The sequence below is a fragment of the Astatotilapia calliptera genome, chromosome 16 (assembly GCF_900246225.1).
Source record: "Astatotilapia calliptera chromosome 16, fAstCal1.2, whole genome shotgun sequence".
Taxonomy (NCBI): Eukaryota; Metazoa; Chordata; class Actinopteri; order Cichliformes; family Cichlidae; genus Astatotilapia; species Astatotilapia calliptera.
In genome coordinates, this window is record NC_039317.1 from 21,265,272 (window position 1) to 21,285,036 (window position 19,765).

The window sequence follows — 19,765 nt, forward strand, 5'->3', positions numbered from 1 at the left end:
AGGTCACAAGCATCATGTAAAGCTGCAGTACTTTCTTAAGTGTTAAATGAAAACTGTATTTGTTATGTATGGTAAAAGAAAAAAAACTGGCATACAAACAATTAATAATTGGGTTAAACATATTGGTACAAACTGGAAGTCACACTGGCAGTGGCACTGAAAAATAACAATACATACACTGATCTTAGATTGCCCACTATGCATATGCAAGAGATTGTGGCAGCAGAAAATCATAGGCTTACTGGAAGAAAAGACTCCATCTATATAGCTCACTGTGGTGGTCTTAAAAGTGTTGATTACCCTCAATCTGTCAATCTTTCATTCATGTTCAGGTACATTAGGCCTTGGCTTCAAAGACTGGTTTATTAATTGTTAGATGTCACATGAACAAGACGACAAATACTGTAAGAGCAGCCAACCAAAACCACTCATTTTATGGTAATATAGATTAAATCTAAACTATAACCAAGCTCTCGACCACATTAAGATCACGGTTTAATGGTGTGATGTGTAACCATAGGAGCCAAATTTTAGTCTTGCTATGCAAGGTGTGCACGCAACAGAAAACGGGGACACTCTTTGCTTACCTAAATTATGGATGGAGTGAACCATTGACCTGTTCCTGACTCGCTCCCGGGCAACGTGTTGAACGTGGACGACATACCCAAATCTAATGCTAATTACTGGTTTTAAAAAACGGGGCCAAATTTACCGCGCGAGCGCATAACATCTCGTAAAAAGACACCTAAGTTGCAGTCCATCTCAGCGCAGAGTAGTCCAAAATCCAGTCCGTCCAGTAAACCTTCTCATGGTACCTGTGTGGACTCCTTAATGTGATAAGTCTCCGGCTGAGCCGCACTAAACCGGTGGATATGAAGAGTCTCCATTATTTTTCCCCTTTTGCGTTTAAATGGATATGCGGTCACTGCAACAGACGCCTCTCTCCGCGCACCTGTTTTCCGAGTGAATATTGTAACGCTAAGAGGACAGGCTGAGATAATAGTCAGCACAATCTAACCTCAGCTCAGACCGACCTGCATATATACCGAGTCTCCTCTCTGATTGGCTCACAGCGACGTCGCTCACGAAATCCCTTTGAAGTAGGGCTTCACGGGCGTCTGGTAAATGTAGGCGCGTGCATGCCACCAAATATAGTGTTTGTTTTTTTAAATCATATATTAACATACATTTATCGAAATACGCTTAATTTGATTTTAGATACTTGAATTTTTATTTTGTTTTAAATTCGTTTTCACGGAATCTTCTCAGACATATATTAGGAGGTCAACTTGATGACAGTTATTTCCCATACTTTTCATTTAGCATAGGTTACCTGCAGCAAGAAATACAGCTATAAAAGCAATCAAAAGAAACGCCCAAATACCTATGCTCTTTGTGAAATGATCTTTTATTGACATTCTCGGTTTTAACTTTGTCCTAATATTCTGAACTAAGCCTGATTCCTCGTGTGGTTTTGTAGTTTCGCCTTTATAAAGCTTATAAGCAACTGTTAGAGCGTTTTCCTGTTTATGTTTCCAGTAGGGACAAGGAGAAAGCTGGTTAAAATGCACTCTAAGGCAGATTACACCCGGTCAGGGTCTAAAGGTCAATTCACTGAAAATTTCCAAACGACACAGACACTTGTGTACATCACAGCTATTTTGAAGCAGACTTTTGGTGGATCGTGTTGAACAATGCTGCCATCTACTGTTATTGATAAGAAACTCGGTTTTGCCCCTGGGCAATTAGCCAGATAAAATCTAACCGAAGCATTTAATAAACATTCAGGGAATCATAATAACTCTGATGTACTGTCAACAATGTGCAGCCACAGACTCCAAACTCTCCTTTATTGCTATTTCATTTACCTCAGCGACAATAAAGAAGCTGCAATAAATACTGCAATCTGTTTTCTGTGAAATAAATCTTCCGTTCATATCTGCAGTGTATGCAGATGAACACTGGCTTCAGATCAGACCCAAATTATCCACTAGATGTCACTACACGCCCTCCTTGAGTTAGAAAGTAATAAAAAAAAATTGAAAATAATACTTCTATTATCATTATTATTAGTAGTAGTAGTTTTAAGACTTTGAGTAACTAGATGGCTTTGGGGAGTATGTTTTTCTACGACAGCTGATGTATAGTATAAAGTTTTTTTCAAGTTTTAGAGTGAGCTCTACTGGCTGGGTAATTGTGAGGGAAATGTAAAGTAAAACTCAGTGGAAATAACCTGAGTTTTGAACTCAAAACTTTATTTCAAAAAAATTCAGAAAGGATTCCTTTTATTGTTTATGACAGGCCAAAGCTGTGAGGTGTGAGGCATAAACCTCCTAAAGGCAAGATAGGAAAACACTGTGCTATAAGCAGGCCTTTTGCATGTGGCAGTGGAAAAAACACTGATTCATATTATTAAATTTGCCTCCAAGCCATTTCAGGGTCCTCATATTGTGCATGTTGGTTCACTGTCATGAACAAAGCCATTGTTACAAACATCTGCAACACTTGTGTTCTTATTATTATCACGGGGAGCTTAAATCAGCCAGCTAAGCATTTAGTCTGGGCGGCTTTAGATCATGTGTAGGAGGGAATATATTTTGGACTTTTAACTTATATTCATAGGTTTCAGCTTTTCCGGGTAATCTGATAATCATCGTTGCCATTCATAAAAAGGAATTAAGTAACAGATCAACAATAACAATTAAAACTACAGAAATTTCTCTCTCTCTTTCGTTTTTTGTTTGCTTTTCAATTCACAGACAAATTCATCAGGACTTTTTCTGTAATTTTACGCATGTATTAACTACATCTTACTACATTTACTACATCATTTACTTCATGTAGAAAAACTGAGACGTGCCGTTTCAGCTGCAACACGCATTTGTAAAGCTTATGAAGCTCACTTTGCATTCGTATATTGAACAGTTCTGGTCTTCAGTATGGCTGCAGGAACACGATGCAAGCTGCTCTGGCCTCTCTCTGACACGGGGTCAGCAAAGACCTGTCAAGGTTTTGAATGAACCACCAACTCAGTAAACCATGCATGCATACACACACCAACACACAGATGGCCGCAAACACCCAAACATACGTAACAGACAGTACGTAATGTCCTACATACATGCACATTAGTATGGTCGTATGGTGGCGCTCTTGCTGTGCCTTCCTGCCACTGGAAAACAGCGACAGTCTGGCTATTTAACGGCGGGGCTGGTGGCTTCATTCCGCTCTGAAACTGGCAGCACACCACATGAAATCCCCAGTAATGCGATGCCAAAGCAGCTTGTTAAACTCAAGAAGAGCGCTGTCTGATCTGAGGGAACTTGTTCAACTCGCCGCCTCCTCATCTTCACTTTTCACTTGATGACAATTTCTGCCGGATCGTGCCCAGCGCGTCTTTCTCTCTCCGCCTTCCGCATCTGTCGCACTGAAAGTTTGGTTTTGCGAAAGTAGACATGAATAACACCGGCTTCAACCAAACAGAGAGCGGCCTATTCAACAAGACAGAGGAGGTTTTTTGCTGCAACTTTTCATCCGTGGTGACTGATAATGGCTTTGTGGCAGCCGCTCCGGATGAGAGGAGCCTCTTCATCATGAGGGTGGTCCAGATAGCTGTCATGTGCGTTTTATCCCTCACGGTGGTGTTTGGCATATTTTTCTTAGGCTGCAACCTCCTCATAAAGTCAGAGGGGATGATTAACTTTTTGGTAACGGACAGAAGACCGTCAAAAGAAGCGGAAGCAGTTATTGTTGGAGCCTACTGACTGATAAAGACATATACAGTGATCACACTCTGATCAGATGGCCACAGATCGGAGACAGTGTGATGATCAGCCGCCAAAACCGGGCCCCGTTTTCATAATGGTACTTAGAAAAAGAAACAAGAACTCAGAGGAGCGGTCACCTTGCAAGAGGTAACTGAACTCTGCTGGTGGCTGATACTCACGGGGTGGGTCTACCTTATTTCTGCTGGCCTTTAAAGCCAAGAAAGACTCATTCATCTTCTAGAGGTATAGTGCGTTTTAAGCCTATTGTTGTATTAAGTACTGTAGGCTATTTAATCACGCACTGTTGTCATTTCAGTATAGTTTCCCTGTTTGTAAAGCAGCATCCTTTGTCAAAATAGTGGCAAAGTCTTTGTATTTGCTGCTTAGAAATACCTCCTTGCATCGAAAATGCAAGGGCAAAATACATGAATGTTGTATGCCTCTGCATGCAACATGCAGCTCTCTATTTTCTGGTGACAGTTGTTTGCGTGTCTTTGTCGGCAGCGGTGAAAGTCCGTAATGCTGTGTATCATGTTCATTTGAATAAATTCATTCTGTAATTAAAGTTTTCTTCTTAAGATCTGCTTTTCTGTCATATCCTCCACCACGCCCTCTGCCAAAGTAACTGAGATCTCAGAAGCTAAAATTACAGCAGGAGAAAGAGCTCTTTGATTCATACTGTGATAATGACATGATGTTAAAATACAACAGAGGGTACTGATCCCGATGAATATATATTTTTAAGCTTTATCTATATCTATGAAGAGTTGTACAGTTACAGGGAACAAAGAAATAGCTGCTTTTCCCTCTTTTGATTTTTTAAATTAGATTTAGATTTAACATCTAAATATGAATTATTTTACCCAAAAGGATGCCTTAAAAATGCTCTAGAGTCCAAGAAAAAAAAAAAGCCTTCCCGCCTTCCCAAGAGAGCCCTGTCTGGGTCAGATTTTGATCCATGCAGCTTTTTACATCCTTCCTCCTTCTGCCAAAACATCTGTTATGCTCATCCCCTGCTTCACCTGGATTCTACCTCCCCTGGAGCCTTAAAAATGACTTGCTTTCTCAGTTCAGAGAGGATGAAGCTATCGGACAATACGCTGCTGTCTGATTGCCCACCTGTGCTCCGCTCGCAGTTAAATAGAATCAACTTAATTTAAAATGCCCTTCACCCCAGTTACTCCATCTGTTTTACCCTTTCTGATCTATGCATCTTGTCTGACACGGCCTTACTCGTCTGATGAATGTTTGTCAAGGTGGAAACTGTCTCAGGCCACATTTGCTGTCCTCATGCTGGATCTGAAGAATTCAAGCAAGCACTTATTTTACTAATCGTGCTGAGGAAAAATAAATGAGTAAGCAGTAATTAGATTTTATACTCTTATAGGTGGAAGACCTACACATGGGTTACATGAAATTAAAACAACTGCTATCAAATATGGCACAATCCAGTAGAGTGGCAATAAATGCTGCATTTGTGAAGCTTATGATGTTGACTTTACTGCGGCTATATTTTATAGTCTTCAACAGTGGGGGGCAAATATTGCCTAGATTCTTTAGAAGAGAGGAGTTTAATGAAAAACCACCAAAAACAACAGCTTGAGAAATTGCAACAACTGAATCAACACCTCTCGGAGTCAGCCTCCACAGAAACCCAGAGCTGGAAATCTTAAATATACAGCTGAGCTGGGTTTATAGGGTTCATATTCTGTTCTTGTCTTGCCTTCTTCAAATTTCTAATAAGAAATAACTGCAAAAGCACACAATCCTGGGAGGTTATTCATAGCAAGTTAATAGGCTTCTTTACATGTAAAATTCACACCCCATAAATTTACCTCTGAATAATTAAGCCACATTTAGTTTTTCAAGCTGAGCAATAGATTTTTTCACATTTTCACCTCAGGTATGACTCTCTGTAGTTAGAGCAACACATTAACAAAGCAAATGATGCAAAGAGAAACATGTCTTTCTCTGTTAATAACAGCATGAAGTGTTATTAATATAAGTAAACATAAAACATAAACACAAAATTTTTTTTGGCCTAACTGAATATGGGATACAATAACAGTAAAAATGCAGCAGGTATAATTGTATTTGTATATATGACTCCAAGTGTTTCTCTTTTCTGTGATTGCTTCTGTTAGGTAGTGCTGAGAATAGCTCTCAAATATTAAATATCCAGCAGAGAACAATCTTCTGTCTGCAGCTGAGCTGTAGTTAGTTTATCCCGCAGTGCTTCACATACACATTTATATAGGCTGAAATCTGGCTCATTTTAGAGATCCTGAAAGAAGATCCTGAAAGAAGCAGATCTAAAGTTGGAAATTCAAGTTTAAATACTATAATTTTTCTTCTTATTTAGGATTTTACTTTGGATTTACCACTAGAGGCCATCTCAAAGAATACACACACCTGTCACACACCAATGCTGAGGGAGATTTAGGAGATTCTAACAGCAAACAGTCATCTATACCGCCGGCCTTCCTGCTCTCAGCAATCTGATAGTTCCCCGCAAAGCTTATGTTAAAGTCCTCTCGATATATTTAGGCACACATTAAGAGTTTTACTCGGTGTAAAACAAAAGCACCAAGCTAGGGCTTCATAACATGGTTCAGTTTATAACTTGATGTTACCTGGTTTTGTGTTAATCATCATTTATTCACAAAGTGTTTGGGATTTAAAAACAAACAAACAAACATGTTCTTATTTTGTTAATACACTTGCAGTCTGGTTAGAGTAACTTATATCACAACCGCAGCACAGGTAAAAACAGCATTAACTCACTTTATCCCATGTGGACTGTATGCCAGCTTTGTTCAACTGTGACTGCATCTGCAGGGTGTTGATTGTGGGCTAAAAGAGGCTTCGGGTCCTGACTCGCTCTCATATGATTGGCTGGTAAGCAGAGATTCAGTCGATGAACTGGATAGTGACTAAAAGCTCCAAATAGCAGCAAGGCACCACAGCCACCTCCTCGGTTTACTCCTATTCTCCCACAGCTTTATTCCCATTCAGTTTATTTTATAGCCGTGATGTGGGAGAAATAAATCTGTTAATGTCGTCTTATGTTTATCTCATTGAATTGTGGTTTGATGAAGTTTTTCTCTGCTGTGTCTTTAAACAGTGAGATGTTTCTTCTCAAAACTACTCAGGCTCAATGTAATTCTTTATTACTTTCCCATTTTTAAAGAGTTGGTACACTGAAATAAGAGTGAAAATTAAAATGTGAAACACATTTTAAAAAGAGGAAAAAAACATAAGCAAATTTAGCCAATTCTCTATTGCTGAATGTGATTAATTTAATTGTATTTAAAACAAAATAGTGTTTGTGCCCATTTCAAAAGAGTTAGGACAGGGGCTTGTTTATATCTACAATTCACTTCTTCTTTGAAAAACCTTGCATAAGCATCACAGGCAAGAGATTTAACTCGTACTATATTTTTATTACAGATACATGCTGCTGCAGCATGTGCAGAATCTGGTTTGACATTGTCGTTCAGAAATAAGCAAGCCTCATCTGGGTACCATATGACACTCCTAAATCTGTATATAATGCAGTTTACACCCAGAATATGATATTATTTTAATGCAGTGTTATCCAAGGGCCTTAAGATTACAACCCTTCTGTATTGGTTTTCACCCATATCACTTGTATGTGGACAGATTTTTAAAGATTTTACATACCACAGCTGAAATCTACTGAAATCTAGACATTTAGACATTTTATTTTATCTTTTATTTTTCTAAAATCTCAAAGCATTTACCGACACCAACTTTCACAGAGACCTGAACCCCCCTTTATCTGTACTTCTGAAAAACACAGGATTTATGGGATTTTCTTTTTATATCCCGTCATTTTCCTAATTAGCGTCATTAATTGTGAGACGTTCTACCAGGTGTTTCTTTTGCAGTATTTTCATACCTCTACTCCAGTTTTTTTACAATGTTTGTCTTGCACCCAATTCCAACTGAAAAACATTTTTCATTTTATCTTTGTTGTGCTATTAAATCAATGTAGGGATTTGCCAGTCATTTGGATAGTTTTTTTTTTTTTTAGCATTTACCACAGCCTTCTTGCTTCTTTGGAAACATGGCTGGAAAAAAGCTGAATGCAGACTATAAAATGCAGATATTTTCATCAACAGTAAAATGTATTCGGTCTGAACCAGCTGGTGCAGATGTCATGAGATGCCAAAATCTAACAAAAGCAATAATTGTGGAAGACAAGTTGTGATAAATCCACGAGGACTAGTTCTGAAGACTGATTGCATTACTTCACATCTCGAACAGCAGTTACAGGATGAGTCATGGCTCTGTTGTACTGTTGATTGTTTCACACTGAAGCATCACTGGGATTTAACATCTGAGGAATCCTGCCACTAACACTTTAGTGTAATCCAACGTGTGTGTGCATACATTACTGAAAGAGTAGGAGCAAAAGTCTGTTCACTTTTAGATTACTCTCAAGCTGAACAACTCGTTCACTTTTTGTTTCTTGAAGTGCAGCTGGTAATGAGTAATGCAAAATCCCAACTTGGCTGAACATCACAGCTCCATGAAGCATCATTTTCAGTTTACGGAGTGACTTTAACTGCTTAATGCTGTTGTGTTCATTCATGTCAGGTTCCCGTTTTTTGTGAAAAACCTCTGATTAAGTTACCGTTCAAGCAATTTTACCACTCAATGTAAGGTTTATGGCACAGCTGCCTGAAATTAACACCATTGTTAATTATTGAAATAATTTTTTATGTTTCTGTGTGCCAAATTACAGCTATTTGCTTGCACTCCTGAACAGGAAGAAGTGGAGGAAATTTGATTAATTTCATAGAAATCCAGTGTGCCTGCTCAAATGTTGGTATAAAAACATGAATTCAGTTAGGTTTTTGTTTTTTGACTAATATATAACAATATGATTTATAGTTATAAACAAGTTTTTGACAGATTTCTAAAACATTTGTTGCAGAAATTTAACAAATGACGGGTTGTTAAGAACGCTAACTTGGACAAAACAATAACTGACTGACAAGACTGACAAGATTACTATCTCATAATATAAATGCTAGAATCTATTTATTAATCAACCAACAGGAATACCACATGAGAGGTACCCTGACACTCATGTTGGTGTGAAAAAACAAAGCAAGTCCAAACCCAAAAGCTCATACACTGCATGTGCTAAACAAGAAAGAAAATCTCATTTAGTTTGGCCAGCAGACGCCTTGTTCGTAGAATGTGTCTTCCAGCTGTTATCATGGCTGCATCAAGGAGGAGATAATACAGGGATAGAGAAACTGCATCCATGCATGCTAGCCTACAATTTAATAAGTATTATCATCTCTCAGTCTACTTACATAAAACTTGATGTTGTGTATGCAGGTTTGTTATCCATGCTGGACAGCGTGGCCTGCAATAAACTTATAAGACTTCTGAAATCTGACAGTCAGTTGGTGCCTTAAAAAGTAGGTTAATATGAGTTTAAGGACAGAGTTGGGATAAAGGTGTGTGTGTGCATGTGTGTTAGTGTGTATTGAAGAAGTAATCGGGTATTTCTATTTTCTAAATAGACACTTGTTAAGTTTTGTAACAGGATCTTACACCGGTTGTGATGCTATCGTGTTGGGAAAATCCACAGTGATAATAAAAAGAACCTGTCAACGTACTCAAAACCTCTTTTGTGACAACGGCCATAATAAAACATCAATAAGTGAAAGACATAAGATACATTATCATGTAAATAAATCTTTAAACATTTGATAAACTTACAAATACAGTCAAAATTTAAAAACAATGTGGGAAGAAATGTGAAGTGTCCCTTTGTAAAATAAAATGTCCCCTTACTCAAAATTTATGGATGCTCTCAGTGCTCTCTGCCAGCTCATATTTGACCTGTAACGCAACAAATGGGCCTTTTTTTGAAGATCTTTACTAAAATGGTGAAAGTGAAAACACATTTTTGTTGTTACATCACTGTTAAAAAACCTGCTTCTGAAGATTGACATGAACCCTTGTTTCAAAAAAAAAAAAAAGCAGAGTGCTTTTCACATATCTAAACTTGAAAACAAGTCAAATGTGACCCAAACACAATATAAGCGTTCCTCCCTTGTAGTTTTAGGCTGATCGACCACCTTAATCTTGATTATCCTCACTCCATGAGGCAACATCTTGCATGGACCTACAGGCTGAAGGCGATTGATGGTCATTTTATATTTCTTCCTTTTCCGGATAATCGCACTAACAGTTGTCACCTTCACACCAAGCTTCTCACTGATGGTTTTGCAGCCCATTCCAGCTTTGTGCAGGTCTGCACTCTTGTCCCTGATGTCTTTTGACAGCTCTTTGGTCTTGCCGGTGGTTGTGGAGAGTTTGGAGTGGAAGAAACTGATTATGTGGACGGGTGTGTTTTATATACATAGCATTTTTTATTTATTTATTGTGATTGATTGATTGTAATCACAAAAAAATCAGCACACAGCTGATATGTAGGACTCTGGATGAGTTGTAGGGGATCAAATTTCACTCAGTAAAATACAAATCAGTTCATAGCTTTTATTTAATGTGATGTTTTTTTCTGAAATTTTTGCTTAATATTCTGTCTCTCACCATTAAAATGAAACTGCCATAAAAACTAGAGACTTTTCATTACCTTGTAAGTCAGTAAACATACAAATTCAGGAGGGGATCAAATAATTATACCCCCCACTCGGAAGACAGACAAAAATGCACCTGCCAAAGTACGCACAGCCACCTTTGTCATAGATGCGGCTGTGGTAGGTGTACCCAACACAGCGCAGTCACAAATAGACTCACAAGGTAAAAGCAATACCAGCTTTGCTATGGCAGCTTGTAATTAGAGGATACATCAGATTTTGCTAAACCAAACAATTTTCACGCTAAAGACAAGATTCATGACAGACAACAGCAGGAACTCATCATTCACTGCAGTCATGCAAGCACAGTGCAGCACAATATGTAATGAGTCTTTGTTGTTTTAAAATAATAGTGGTGTCGATGTGTTATTGAACCTGCAATCCATTACAGCTGTTGCGTGAGTGCGTTTCAGACTTTACTGACCTTCTAACCATGCCACTCTCTGCCAGCTACAATCAGAACAGTGTTGTCACCGAAAGGGAATTATTACTTGGCTTTCGGGGGGAAGTTTCTCTATACACCATTACCACCAGGTAATAACCTTTTCAAGAGACCACTCTGACAGAGTATCAAGGGAGGGAGTTGTTTTTTTTTTTGCTTTTTTCTTAAATTGCACTTTCAAACTGATTTTTGATGAATGAGAAGACTTTGCTATCTTTCATTCCTGATATACAAACTGTTTTAGTGTAGTAATATTTCTGGGTAATGATTTGAATCTGTAATCTGTTCATGTGGATGTAGTGTTTTCAACAGCGAGAAGTAATACTGTAACGTGACAAAATGTGGGAAAAAGTGAAATGTTGTGATTATTTTCCACACATCGACAGTCAAGAAGTCGAGCTCACTAACTCAAATCACCAGAATAAGCTACAGCTCCTGTCAATCAAAGCAGCCACACCCCTAACTTATTGTCTTATAGATAAGACACACACGAGGGATATCAGTGGCTGCAAAAAGACCCTCAGTTCTGTATGAATCCATAAGAAAAACAGTCCACAGCCCTGACCTGAATGAGTAAATGACTTTAGATTATGGTTTCAAAACATCAAGATGGTGATTTCAAAAACACTCATTGTAAAGCTCACAAATCAGTAGATGATCTCACAGTAGGATCCATCTATTATATACCTTTAACACAATGGACTGAGCAGGAGAGAAACTACAGTTTTTGCCATTTCTGCAATGTCTTCATTTTTACAACTGCTTGATTCTCCAAGAAAACCCATGAATTTGAAAACATTTGGTAATCTATGAGGAGCTGGGCAAGTTTTAGTCTGTATTTCTACTCTACCTGAAGCATTCATCCAAACTACTTCAAGCTTGGCTCTGCATTATCAGCAATAGGCCTAAACCCACCAAGTGTAAAGCAGACTGGATGAATGGTACACAACAAAAGCTAAGACCAGCCCCACACAGACAGATTCTTTTATTTATTAATGAGATGGTTTCAACAGAACAACAAAAGACCTTCTGCGCTCTTCCTGCTTTTACAGTTTGCTGCATCACATTTTCCCTGACCTGTCACCATGACCAAAGTGTATTTTTAATCAAGCGGTCTTTATTTTGAGTCAATTGTGTGTGAAGCTGTTTGTGCACTTTCAGTGGCCAGGAAAACAGCTGAAGACCTCAGTTTGACATCTGGCTCACACTGGCATCACACACCCATCTGTGGGCTTTCATCATCACCACCACCACCTGCTCTCGTGAGACCTGAATGACATAGAGGAGTACTCATTCGAGTGCTTTACCGTTTGAAAGGATAGAGAGAAACAGTGATGGTGCAGTACAATAAAAACAAGCAATTATAAGGTCACACAACCTCTAATTAATAGAGTTAATAACTATTCTGTTTTCAAAAGTACAAAGTCTTCTGCAGCGTTTATGTGAAGAGCTAATCTTTTGGCTGAGCAAAGATACACTGATGAGAAGTGTACTCTTCATTCCTGACCGTAGAAATGAGCCGTGACAGTTTTGGCCTCCCTGCCAAGCACCACTGTCCTATCTGCCTATGCAGTGCACTCCCATGCCCCAGCTGTCAGCTGCACTCAGTCACTGTACCATTAATGAACTACTTTTGGCCAAGCCATACTTTACTATAACATACAGTATTTCTTAACCTGATCATCTTCATCCAAACTGCATCATTTCTACGCTTTGGCCACAACAGACTTTATATACAGCTATACAGTTTGCCCCATGCAGTATACAGATATAGAGTCAAGTCAAGTCATTTTATTTATATAGGAAATGTAAATACAACAGATGCTGACCGAAGTGCTGCACAATGAATAAAATCATCAAAACACAATGTAAATGATTTAAGGGCAATAAAATGAATAAAAATAATAGTTCAATATTTTAAAAAAACATGTAAAAATCTAAAATGATCACAGTAAAAACAACAATTAAAATAATAAACGTAAACAAGAAAGCACTAGGGGAAATGCAGCATGTTCAAAAGTAGTACGAAGCCCAAAAAGCTATTGAAAGGAAATATGTCTTAAGATGGGATTTGAAGAATTTTAGCGAGGTAGATGGCCTAATCTGAGGAGGGAGACTATTCCAGAGTGTTGGTACTGTGACTGAATACACAGTCACCTTTACAAGCCAACTGGGAATTCATAATAATAATAATAATAATAATAATAATAATATATTTTATTTATACCACCTTTAAAGAGCCTTAAGGTCACCTTACATTAGTGCAGCAAAATAAAAACCTATACAATAAACAGAATCACAATTATAAACCTAATGAAGGTAACAATAGACTAAGACCAAGAGATACTGGATGATGATCCACAACTCTAAGTGAGCAATATGGGGCATAGGAATGTAAAAAGAAATCCACTAGATAATCTGGGGCAAGCCCTTTTAAGCACTTGTATATCACTTTTATATGAGCAAATATATTTTAAAATGGATCGAATATATTATTACAGGACAGATCTGAAAACAGAATGACTACATTTGTAACCTATTCTATGCATCCAGTATGAACAATAGGTCAAATGTGACTTGCCAGCTGGGCAAAGTGTCCTTTCTTTCCGATCTGATGCCGTACCTTGGGAATTCATGCCTAATGGTGCACCTTCTGATTCTGTCACAGCACATGAAAGCCTGAATGCTGCATGATAAAACCTCTACAGGGTCATGACTTATTGAGCTACCTCAAATTGCTTCTCACGGTGTTGCAAGCTCTTCCTCCCCCAGGCCTGGCTCCATTATCGCCTGACTCTGTCTGCAGGTTACGGTCACATCCCTGACTTCCTCTATTTAAGTTATACTGCAGCTTAACTCCACAGTGCATGCGATTGATTTGAATTGAGAAAACTTTTAAATTATCACAGGAAAAATAATAATGCCACATGGCTCAGTTTGTGTTAAAGGTGAACACATGAAAGTATACTACAGTAAGCCTTATGAAAGACAATAATTACTCCCATGTATGACTTTTCTATTAAAAGCATCATATTTTATAAGAAAAAGACAGACTTGGTGAGTAAAGATAAGAAGTTGCGTTGACAGAACAGATCTATCATATAGCCGAGGAGACGTGGCGATAGAGAGAGCGAGCAAGAAGAAAAAGTAAAGATAAGAAAAAGATGGAAGTTGAAGCAAATGAGTCAGAAAAGCAGATAACTCGAAGTGCTCTTTCTGTGCAAATGATTTTCATCTGAGTGCAGAAGAAGAGTGCCAATCACTCAGTGTCAAAATTATCCAGCGCACAAGTAACGTGTGTGACATTCAGAAATGTCACTACTGTAACATATAACAGTGCTTCTCCCACATACAGTAAGTGCATGAGCAACAGCCGCTGGGAAGCTGTTGTTGTTGTGTTGCCAAAATAGAAGTAAATAATCTGGCAAATTGATTTTGACTACAACCGTCCTGATAACATCTTCCTTTCAGGTCTCTTTTCTTCAGCTTGAGCTGCAGTCGCCGCGGTGTTATCTCCACCATGTGGCGTGCGTCTTTATGTGTGTGACACCTTTCTCTCCTCTGCTCATACACTATAAGGGTCTGCATCGCAGGTGCAGCTGCGACCACAAAGTGTTGCAGCAGCGCGTGTGCGAAATGACTTCTCGGCCTAGCGGAGCCGCACCTTACCGCACAACAGCTGTCGCAAAAGATCAGCGCCCAGCCTGCCACACTCCAGGAGCTGCTTTCTGAAAGACCTCTGCTGTTCTGTTGTCCGAGCTGCTTATTCTTACCAATGAAAGGTCAGCTCCATCATATGACAAATAAGCGCCCACCTGTTTGACTGTGTCGGTTTGCATCAGCTCAGGTGTACGGTGCCACAAAGAAGTGTTTGTGGGCTATTAACGGTATAACTTCCAGGTAAAATTAATAAAGAAATGAAGTTTTTCTTCAAAATTATCAAAACATACTTTGAAGTGTTTAAGAAGCTCTTGCTGGATATTAAATATAATGTGCAATAAACGTCTTATCTAAAGCACCAGTCATCCAATCAGCCACCTCAGATGCTCAGATATTATTAGCCTATAAATGGCTATGGTGAGTGACGTCGCTGCATTTTAATTGCCATAGAACCACCAATTTAAAAGACAAAGTCTGACTATAATATTGTGAATTAGCTACACATAAAAGGTTTGATCCCAGAGCTTTGCACCTGGCTAGTGTTAGAGACGCTTTGATCTATTTCTCTGCTTGTTTTCCGCTTTTTTGTAACCATTAAACAGCTCTCTGGTTCCTTTGAGGGGAAATTGATTAGCGATTAAAAAAAGAAAAAAACAGGAAAGAGGAGGAGAGGCGTCTTTGTGTCTGAACAGACTCCCGGGTCTGTGGGTGGTTTTTACAGTGCAGAGTCACTGTTTGGAGAGGACAGCAAGAAGATGTCCGCAATATAACATCTATCTGAAGCTGCTAAAGCAATCGTTTTATGCATATGGAGGTAGTGAAACACTTCACTGTATTTCACATGTACTCTTACTTCCTCTGTGTTAGAAAATTGAATAAAAAGAAACTGATGATGTGATCTTGGCTCATGCAGTAGACAGACTGTGACGCTGGCTGCAGATTCTGAAAGTACTCAGACCCCTGCGCATTTTGCACTAGATTTAATTCCAGATGGATGAAGCTTCCTTTTCAGTAGAAGGCTTTACACATTTGATTTTAACAGCAGTGTAGGTGATTTTTGCTTTAAGGATCCTGTCCAGCACCTTGAGATTGGGTGGTGTCAGTTGTTACATAAAATCTAAAGGTCTGTGCACAGTCAGGGTTCAGTTTGCTAATATTTCCACACATTACCTATTATGTGGAGGTTTGAAGGAACACTTATAGAACAAAGCAGACAGAAACAGAAAAGAAGCTGTAAGAACTTGAATGAACTATTCAATAAAGTGCATTCCTTAAATCTGTATGAATTATCTGATCTCTGCATTGCACTACAAACAAATGTTTAAAGCTCACATTAAAGTCCATTCAAACTGTATTCAAAGATTGTTTGAAAGTATGCAAAGTAGGGCTGGGCCATATCATACCGTTCACGGTATGACCGGTATAATGTTGGGCAACGATATGAAAAATGAAATATCGCGATAGAATATGGGTAAAACACGCATGCCTTTTTTCATACACACCGTGGAAAAAGCATGGCGGTGACGCAGAATGAGAAGGGCGAAAGCAGATCGTTGAATGAAACGGATGAACCAGAATTGGTTTGTAAAAATGCTGCAACTTCAGGGGTGTGGAACTGGTTTAGCTTTCGTCCATCAGATACACAACAAAGCACTATTTTTGGTAGAGCATGCTAGCAGGCCGTCGTTATTACCGTGTTTCTTGGAAAATACGGCACACTTAAAATCAATCCTTTGATTTTTCTGAAAATCAACAGAAAAATAATACCATGTGCCTTATGTATGAATTCTGGTTGTGTTTACTGACCTCGAAACGATTTTATGTGGTACACGGAGCTGGAAAATCTGTCAAATGTTTCAGTACGACTTTGCTAAGCTACGAAGCCGCACCGCTTGATGGATTGTCGGAGCATTACGGCTATCGTAGGCAGGAGCCTCGAGGAGTGATACATACTGTGCTTCAACATAATATTACTGTATTGTGTGTGTATAACCTCTTTTGTGGATATTATACATGGTTATGCTCAGTGTTGGTCAAGTTACTTGAAAAAAGTAATCAGTAACTAATTACTGATTACTTCCCCAAAAAAGTAATCCCATTACTTTACTGATTACTTATTTTCAAAAGTAATTAATTACTTAGTTACTTTACTTTTAAAAAACACGATTTACAACCTGAAGAGGTGATAAAGCGATAGATCTTTCAGCCCAATTCTACTTTTTCTGCATAATCCATCATACAAAATGTAATCAAATGGAAAAGTCTCTTTTTTTAACTTGTTTTATCAGTTTTATTCTTTTAACTTTATGCATCAAGCAAAAATTTAACTATAAGCAACATTCTCTGACTTGAATAAATTCGTTTAACATTTAAACCTATTTTCTACACATTCCAGCACATAAAATAAAATATTTTTGGTGTTTACACTCAGTCTTTCAAATAGATGCAAGTAAAACACAGCAGAAAATAAATAAAGTCAAAGACTCAGCGGTCCTGTTGCTCTATTTTCACCTGTAAAGCAGGACTGCGGTAGGCGGAGGTTTACCCTGGTGCAGGTGTGCCGCGGTCAATGGAAGAATCCGCAAGTTTCTCTGTGAATTTCCCATTACGTCGTAGCGCACTCGGTGCTTGCTTGGAAGTTTAGGGGTTTTTTTCGCTGTAAAAAGAAGTTTTCTTCCCACGCACGATGGACGCTAATGTTTTTGTCACTTTTTATGGAATCAAACTCAAAGTAAGGTCAGTACTTCCACGCTTTAAACGCTGCACGCTCATACTCTCTCTGCACTCGATATATGATCCATTGTTGATCTGCACACAGCTGTTGTCACTAACGGCGCACTCGCTTATGTCACTGTCGTGAGACATTCTCGCAAAAAATCACGGTTTTAGTAACGCAGTGTTCCTACGGGAACCATTGCAATAACGGTAATCTAATTACCGTTTTTGCAATAGTAATCCCTCACTTTACTCGTTACTTGAAAAAGTAATCAGATTACAGTAACGCGTTACCCATCTCTGGTTATGCTGAGGATATGTCGGCCAATTTCCACTGGAAATGCCTTTTGGTTAAACTGTCAGAAAGGAATTTGCATTTGCACTGTTACATTTTTATATAACTTTAATGCACATAAAAAACAGCTGCTTGTTTAAGTTAAAATACATTAATGTTGTTGTTGGGTTTTTTTTGCACTAATAAAGTTGTGGAGTTGTGAAGTATTTTGTCCAGTGTCAATTATATCGTCAGTTATATCGTTATCGCAAATTTTTAAATGTATATCGTGATAAATATTTTTGGTTATATTGCCCTGCTCTAATGCAAAGTATGAACTTGGAGGAAAAGATGTGTTTAAAAAAGCATGAATCTAGACAATTATTTAAATTATTTTCTTTGGTCTTAGAAATGCGTTGCCATTTGGAATATGCTGTACGCAAAAAAGGTTGTTGTAATGTAGAGTAAGTTTTTACACTTCCACTTTTACATTAGTTTATTTTCACTGAAGTTATGCAGGAAACAGTTGGTTTAATAAATATGGTTAATTTGTCTTAATACATTATGACACTACATTACACTTTTCTTCAGTTATCCGTCTGCTGCTCCAATCCTTCCTGGTTTAAATAAAAGAGGAGGCTCCTGGTTTTTTTCTTCTTCTGCTACTGCTCCTTCTTCTTCTTGTGCAGAAGGTCCCAGCATTAACAACCTCTTGCAACAAAATACCCAAAATTAAGTCTATCTTTATTTCTCTATTTCACCTTGAGAACTTCTAAAGCTCTTCTATATATTCATTACCAGTGTTGGGACTAACGAGTTATTAAGTAACGCGTTACAGTAACTACGTTATTATTGTGGTAACGAGCATAGTAACTAGTTATTATGCCAAAACCGGGAACGCGTTACTCGTTACTGGGATTTAGATAGGCTCGTTATTCGTTACTTCGTGTGGTGGCTATCGCAGAGCTTCTACAGATTCAATAAAATTAGCAAGTGGTGGAAGCCAGCAGGTGGATGAAGGAAATGGGAGGCAAGAGGAGAGACCCGAAGCGGCCGCTGGTCCGAGAGTGTCAGCTGAACTGAACTTCAGGTAAGAAGTTATGACCTGCAGTCTCTCTGGGTCAGATATGAACCAAGTTTAGGTGGAGTTTATTTTCGTTATTCTGACTTTTTCGTACTGCATGCTAGCTAGCATGACGGAGTTTCTATACAGCTGGGTGGTGCTATGTTACTGATGTTGAACTTTATTTTGTTCATAAGGTTAATTATTAGAGTTGCCAACCTTCACGTAAAAAACAGAATCGTCTCGTATTCAGAGAAAATATTACGCATTTCGTATTTAGGTGAAAAGAAACACAGTTTGTCCCGGACTTCAGCTACAATGAAAAATACACAAAGCTGGAGTTACTGTGTGTTTGCTGCACAGCTGCCTCTTCTTCTCTCCTGTTTCTGCTTCAATCATGAAACTGATCAATGATCAGCTGATCGGCTTTTCTCTCTTGTTTATTTATCGCCCACTTTGCGCCAGGAAGAGGAAACCAGCGGATGTCGCGCTAAACAACAGCAGCACGTTTAAGCTTGATCAGCTGTTGTTAGAATTTATTTAATATTAATTTCTAGTATCAGCTGATGTTTGCTGGAGCCACAGCTGTAAAGCTGCTGGTCATGATATCGGTTTGGTTATGTGGTGAGAGGGAAACATGAAGATGAAACCAGGAGATGTCCTTACTGAATCATCAGAGCTGTGATGGAGAAACAGGTTTACCTTTTAGGTGACATGAATGAGTTGAAGGGAAGTTATGGACTGTTTCTGAGAGACAAATAACACCAGGATCCTTTTTTAGGTAGCTGACAGCTGGTAACTGTGCAGGGGCGGGTCTAGCAAAGTGTTGCCAGGGGTCCATGTAGGGCATTAAAAGGGAAAGGGGGGCACAAAGAAATACTTTCTTATTCTCATTTAAAATGTCTCACTTTTAAAAAAATAATTATCTGAGTCTTGCAACAAACAATTGATAGATTGATACATATATACCATCAGAACAGTGAACATCACAGTCACAACAGTGTTTATTTTCATTCAAAGACTTTATGATTTTTCCTATAATGGTGGGCCGGTCTCTAGTCAAAATGCCCAGGACGATTTTTTTGTCCCAGTCCAGCTCTGTATGCAGCTCATCTGCAGTCTGGTGTTACCTACATCTTCCTATTCAGAAGGCAGAATTTCTGAGTTCTGAGTACAATCGAAAGCACCACGACTGCA

The 19,765-nt window shown here is 38.6% G+C and overlaps 2 protein-coding genes across 4 annotated transcripts in view; one reads left to right on the plus strand and one right to left on the minus strand.

The window, feature by feature from the left end:
• The window catches only part of galnt13 (polypeptide N-acetylgalactosaminyltransferase 13), a 35,100-nt gene extending 34,062 nt beyond the window's left edge, over window positions 1-1,038 (minus strand). For all 3 annotated transcript variants that reach the window (XM_026144576.1, XM_026144575.1, XM_026144574.1), the window contains exon 1: window positions 588-1,038. The gene's annotated coding sequence lies outside the window, so the exon portion shown is untranslated. The remainder of the gene's footprint in view (window positions 1-587) is intronic.
• A 2,107-nt stretch (window positions 1,039-3,145) lies between these two features.
• rprma (reprimo, TP53 dependent G2 arrest mediator candidate a) lies at window positions 3,146-4,345 on the plus strand. Its single transcript, XM_026145204.1, has one exon. The coding sequence runs from the start codon at window positions 3,456-3,458 to the stop codon at window positions 3,762-3,764; it is 309 nt and encodes a 102-aa protein (XP_026000989.1). The 5' UTR covers window positions 3,146-3,455; the 3' UTR covers window positions 3,765-4,345.
• Window positions 4,346-19,765: the final 15,420 nt, after the last annotated feature.

Coding starts and splice junctions, on each gene's coding strand:
- rprma (XM_026145204.1), top strand. CDS start 3,456: ATGAATAACACCGGCTTCAACCAAACAGAGAGCGGCCTATTCAACAAG.